Raw genomic sequence first — 6472 nt, forward strand, 5'->3', positions numbered from 1 at the left:
AGTCAAATAGTCAAATATGTTGAAAGCTATCAGGCTGGCTTTGAATGTGGAAAGTTCAAGTGAAATAGTCCAGTTTTTTTTTTTTTAAGACTACTTTTGTTGTTTTTTTCTCAGTGAACAGTTTATCATAATATATAATGATGAATTATACTAGAATATGTGGCATCCAGAAGCTTATGTTGTCCTTTGACTGTGCATCTCAAGACAAACTGCACAATTTTACAATACTTCTGCATTGTAGAGCTAAAATGAGCTGCCACTGCCATCTGGTGGACAAATAGAGTCACTACCAGACAGTAAGACACATTTCACTTTCACATCTTCAGGTACATCCTCTGAGTGTGCACTGCATATTACTGCTGGAGTAAAAAGTACAGAATTGTTTACATTAAAATTCAATTCAGCATTTATGTACCATACAATAAAATGCTCAAGTTGAATAACAAGTGCCTCATATTTGCCAAAGAACACTAATAAGAGCACTACATATAAAATTAACAGGTAGTTTATTTACAATTTCTTCATTAACCCAGTCATTTCTGACATGAATTTAAAGTTTGGGGTCTGCATCCTGTGGCTCTAGAGCCGCATGTGACTCTGCAGCCCCTCTGCAGTGGCTCCCTTTAACACTGAAGAAAAAACAATGTGTTTATTTGTATTAATTTGCCAAAAGGCGAGGTCTACTTAAGTCCTCAGGGAGTGTTGTTGCAGACAATTACATTTTAAGAACATAGCATAATTGATGCAATATACAGAACTACTACACAAAGTGCGTTGGCAGTAAGTGTTTATCTACCATTCTCTTAGGCTACTTATGTACTATTCCTCAAGGAATATATTACTAAATTAATAAATTAGCAATAAAACAACTATGGTGAACAAAACATTAATTATCAAGAGAGTTGCACCCCAGCTGCAGTTATATATAAGGTGTGCTGCACCTGTGGCAATAAATGAATATTTATTAACACAAAACTGCTTACCTTCAGCCAGCAGTTTCCTGAACTGATGTTTTCTGATAGGTGCATGAGCGATCCAGCGTATTTCTGTTGTACGCATACACATTACCCCCAGTCATTTTGTTTGGTATGAAACCATAAACATTGTGACATTTTTTTTTTATTTACATGTAATGCCACTACTGGCTTTATTTATTTTGCTCTTTATGTTGTGAAAACTGTTTGAAGAAACAAAATACAACGAGGCTCTGAACATTTCAAATGTTGTTATTCTCCTTAACTTGCAAAATCAAAAAAAACAAACCAACCAAACTAAAAACCACAATACAAGCCAAACCGTGGGCTTGTTGAACTGTTGCACCCCTTATGTATTTATTTATTTATTTTCATTTGGCTCAAAATGGCTCTTTTTATACTGAAGGTTGCAGACCTTTAGAGAACTCCTTTTCAGTTTACCGTACTGTCTCTTTAACGCGTTTTCCCTGTAGCGCTTTTGGACTCTATCGCTTTCCGTTATTCCAGGAAGTGTACGCACTACGCAGTGCTAACTTTAGCTGGTCTGAATTTACATTCTGACTTTCATTGTTCGTCGTGGGCTAAAACAGCCAGTAAACATGTCTGGAGGGACTCGTCTGGAGAACGCAAACCCGGTCATTTTCCAGCGGTCTGGAGAGAGACTGTTGACGGCGTCAGATGAGGATGAAGACGTCCATGATCCGATCGACGACAGAGAAATATTCGATATCCTGTCATAACTTCCGTTAGTTTTCTCTCTCTGGTTTTATTAACATACAGCAAATTGTGCACTTCGTAAACTGTATGACAAATGTATGGCCAGTTTGTTTAGTTCAGCATAGTCTATTTATATTATTATATATTATAAATGTAGAGGAATCGGCTTCATGTACACATAAACTATTGATCTTTGGAATTTAGACATTTGTCATTCAGTAATTGACAGTTGATTGTTTTGAACCAGTAGTTTAATAAAAGGCACAGTAAATGTTACTCTATACGGTACTTTCCGGTGAATATAACTATAGCTGTTTTAAATAGCATCACTCTATTTAATGGTTTTTTTGAACAGTAGCTATTTTGACGTGTTTTAGCATGTGTCACTGATCACAATAACGATTGCTCTTCGTGAAGAAACGTGAGTCAGCCTCATTATATAATTCCATCTCTCAAGCTTTGGCTCTTTGACAATCTTGAATTCAAGCTTATAAGCAGATGTGATAAGGTGCATATTTGATTTCATTATATTATTGAAATTGCATAACTTCAGATGAGGCAGGACAGGTGTTGTTATGTTGTCTTGAATTCTTTAACTAAAGTTACATCTGATCAGAGCCATCAACGACCCAGAGCATCCTCTGTCTCTGGAAGAACTCAATGTGGTGGAGCAAGTCAGAGTCAAGGTATCACAGTACATTCATATTTTTCCTGGTTTGTCATTGTTTCCCTCCAGGTTTATTAGAATGTGAACAGGGGAGAGGAAGATAACTACAGCCTTTACTCCCTCTCCTTTGTTATTTTTAAATTACAGGAGAAAAGTTAACTAACATTCACAATTCAACCTTTATCAGCAAATTACTCATTGTCCTCTCCATCCTAATGTCTTAAATAAATACTCTGACCCTGAAAGCAATTTTTAACAAATTAAGTAAACTCTTTAAGGCATTCTGTAAGTAGAAGTATGTTGTTTTTGAAGTATCTATCTGTTTGTCTTTATCACAGGTGAATGATGCAGAGAATACAGTGGGTGTTGAGTTCACACCCACAATCCCTCACTGCAGCATGGCAACACTCATTGGTCTGTCAATCAAAGTCAAGCTGCTACGCTCCCTGCCAGCCAGGTTCAAAGTACGTTTGTGTGTTTTGGCTGAAGAGATGTACATTTAACACCACTCCTTTTGAGTCTTTTTGTTAATCTAAACACAATATTGTGACACATCTATGTGAGTTTTATTTTGAAGGTCCACTCTAAATGCAGAGGTGTTTTTCTGTTTCTGCTCAGATTGATGTTCACATCACTCCTGGGACTCATGCGTCAGAGGAAGCAGGTAACAAAATCAAAACAATCATAGCAAGTCAGATGGGATAGTCGCAGTATTATTTACTCACCAATATTCCTTGTGTGCTTTCCTGTTTTTATTCTGGTCACCATGAGTTACACTGTAAACAAAAGTATTCTAGTGTAATAGTTACTGCTCATTTGTGAATGTGTTGGTATATTGTGTGAGATGTTGTTGTTTTCCTCTGTGCAGTGAACAAACAGCTGGCAGACAAAGAGAGAGTGGCTGCAGCTCTGGAGAACTCCTCGCTGCTTGAGGTGGTCAACCAGTGTCTGACCAACAGGAGCATCTGAGCAGCCTATCATCTTCATTTGTGCCTTCTTCATTCAGCCTTGAATGTATTTTCAACGGTCAGATCTGTTTGGCTCTTTCTTTGACAAGTGAGATGTGTCAGCCAAGCTGTCTCTCTGTCTGTCCACATACCGTATCACCTCACTGATGAACAGCTCTGACTTGTGGACACTTTCTGATCCTGCAAAACAAAGTCACAGTTTGTTTTAGAAGTACAGGGAAAGAAACCATGTTGACAACTGTGTCCACCCACAGAGAATACTGCAGAAGGGAGAGATTATTCAAATTGTGAATTTGGGGGGAAATAAATTCTCCTATTTAGATTTATATTAGAAGATACCGCCCTTTCTTATATAGTATATTGTCACATGAGAAAACAATTGGGACTCATCTGCTTAGAGACTGTTCAGACACTTGTTTTCTGTACATTATTTTAATCCTTCAAAAATGTAATTAAATGTAATTTAAATTAAATGATGATAATATTTGTGTTCTTGATCCTTCTCTCTAAACTCGAAGATTTCCATTGATAAGTGAATAGTCTTGACTTAATCATTTTAAACAATATGTATATGGTTATGCACCTTTAGTCTGCTGGTGTTGGTCCAAAAACTCCATATACATCATAAAATGTACAAAGACAGCAAAGTAGTAGAGAAGGGTGCAGAGGTAATGATCATAGACCTAACAAGATAAAATATGCAAACAACCACCGGTGTCAATCCATGCGTGGGACCTATGGTGGGCAATAAAGTCTCTGAGAGGAAAAGGGAAAATTAAGTTATCAGACACTAACTTTACAGCATTTACTCAATTAAACAGGCTGTCAGTAAGATATCTGACCTTAATCCACCTCTATCTAGTTATTAAATTAAAAAAACAAGTTGACATTTACCATCCATGGTGCAAACTGCCTGTGTAACGTCCATATAATTCCACTAGGTGGTGACATTGTCCTACTCGTGCCAATTGTCTCCAGCTGTGGAGGGAGACAATGTGGTGAAATTTCTGTGCACACAGCAGAGACTAGTCCTACATGTTTTTCCACACACTCCCACCTCATTCACTCCACTAAACACATCTAAATGTCTTTAAGTCTTACTCAACCAGTTAAAATATTGCCTAAAGTCTTCCATAACTGAATAAAATGGTGATACAGTAATAAGAACTGTTTCCTCGGATATTTGACTTACAGAACCATGAAACCATGTTAAAGTTCACACTGTTGTGTAAGTTATGGTGAGAAAAAAAACACCAAAACAAGTTTAGAGACTATTATTACCTTAGTGCAGTTGTATAACATAAATAACATATGTAACTATTTATTTTCAGAGTATGATCTACATTTTTGAGAAAAAAATACAGATTAGTAACAAATAAAAACAAACTTCTTAGTGCCAAACACACTATGCCTATTACAGACACATTTATTTGTTGGGAGGAAGTAATAGCTTTTCCTGGGGCTCGACTAAAAAAAAACAGATTTTTTTTCTGTCTCTCACTTGTTCCACATCTGGAAAAATTGCATCACAGCTAATACCCCGGATAAGAAACCCAGACGGCACAGCTGCATTAGCAGAAGCCAGAGTCCTGCAGAATCACAGTTAAATCAAACAAAACTGTACTCAGAGCAAGAAGACGAACAAGGAGACAGTGTAGGAGAGAAACGGAGGACTTTGCGACATGTTACATATTTCTGTCAACATAATCTGTTGCACCACTGAAGAACAATATGTGATAATATGAACTGTTGTTTGTAAGCCGGCTGTGGGAGAGCAACCTAGATTTTACATTTAAAACTAAAAATGTGATCAAACTGTGATCTAAAGTTATCAAATTAGTCAAATAATTAACACCCAGAAAACCTTGAGCAGAGGCTGTTTCATTATTTTTATATGTATGCTCATCATTTACTATATTAATTACTTTAACTGAAATTTTTATTTTGATTTGGTGCTCACTCATGTTCTGTTTATTAACACATTGACCAAGCATCTAATTTAATTTCAACTCTCCTGTTCAGTAGGTACAAGTGTCTGAGCCTGAGATAATAAAGATCATAGGTGAAGTCTCCCTCACTGTGTGTGAGTGTGTGTGTGTGAGGAGAGAATATCGATGTTATGTGCACAAAGTATATATACTTCGAAGCATAGGGCCACAGTTAGTTTTCCTTGTGACAGTTTTGCTCATTGACAATTTAACCTGTACAGTTATTGTGATCTCACCTTAGTAACTCCTGGGTCTTTACCTTTGGACCTTTGGTGGGTGTGGTTAACTTTAATATAATGAATGCTTCTTATCAGTGAGCTCATAGGGGCTCATTTTGCATAAACTCAGGTGACATTTTTGAGGATTCAAGGACTTTTGAGTTTCACATGCTCAGAGATACAAGGTAAAAATACTGAAATGTACGGTATTTGTACGTGTGTGTGAGAGAGAGGGAGAGATAGAGATCATCTGTGCAGACATACGAAGAAAATAATAAAAGGGTACAATAAAAGGGTCTAATTGCAAGAGCATTAAATATAATACCTGACCTGGTGTTCAAGAAATAACAGACACATTGTTTGACATTAGTATTACATTATTTGGGTAAAATGTGTATGTACTTGCAATGTTTCTGACATAACTTGTGATTACAATATGATTTACTACATTATCAGTTCAACTTTAGTTCACTTTTTACTGTGTTTATAGATGTAAAAACCCCAAAATGGAGCATTTAACACAATACACCCCATTAGCATATACATTGCAACACTCAAATCTCAAATGCAGAGGTGAGACTTCCTGTTTCAAAGTCCCTGTAAAGTCACACAAATGTCTCTTCTGACTTTGCCACCCCACAGAAAAATGTGTTAACATGCCACTGGCTATTTTAGTCATCCATTTGAGGCATTTTAACACATTTTTCTGTGGGGTGGCAAAGTTGTTGTTTTGTTTTTGTTTTTAAACAACAACATTGTTGTTAAAGTAGTGGAGAATGTGTTGAGGATGGCTGGAGTGCAGATGTATGAAAACTCCTCCTCTGAGCTGGAGGAGAGACTTGACTCACCCCTCTGTTGCTGCTCTGTTTGCGGCTGAGGTCACTTTAACTGCGCGTCCTCCGCTCCGACTGCTCACTTCAGCAGTGACTGCACAACAGTC

The 6472-nt window shown here is 37.1% G+C and overlaps 1 protein-coding gene and 1 long non-coding RNA gene across 3 annotated transcripts; one reads left to right on the top strand and one right to left on the bottom strand.

Moving 5' to 3' along the window:
* Positions 1-1465: 1465 nt before the first annotated feature.
* ciao2b (cytosolic iron-sulfur assembly component 2B) lies at positions 1466-3799 on the top strand. Its single transcript, XM_044045771.1, has 5 exons — positions 1466-1700; positions 2298-2377; positions 2697-2822; positions 2977-3022; positions 3227-3799. The coding sequence occupies exons 1-5, from the start codon at positions 1574-1576 to the stop codon at positions 3325-3327; spliced, it is 480 nt and encodes a 159-aa protein (XP_043901706.1). The 5' UTR covers positions 1466-1573; the 3' UTR covers positions 3328-3799.
* LOC122781766 lies at positions 2391-6439 on the bottom strand. Of its 2 annotated transcripts, XR_006361851.1 has the most exons (3): positions 6381-6439; positions 4221-4304; positions 3056-3506 (listed from the first exon to the last, which is right to left on the bottom strand). It is a non-coding gene; the product is annotated as an uncharacterized LOC122781766 (long non-coding RNA). The 2 variants fall into 2 exon arrangements; XR_006361850.1 differs by lacking the exon at positions 6381-6439 and having other exon boundaries at positions 2391-3506; positions 4221-6273.
* Positions 6440-6472: the final 33 nt, after the last annotated feature.

Source organism: Solea senegalensis, linkage group LG15, assembly GCF_019176455.1.
Source record: "Solea senegalensis isolate Sse05_10M linkage group LG15, IFAPA_SoseM_1, whole genome shotgun sequence".
NCBI lineage: Eukaryota > Metazoa > Chordata > Actinopteri > Pleuronectiformes > Soleidae > Solea > Solea senegalensis.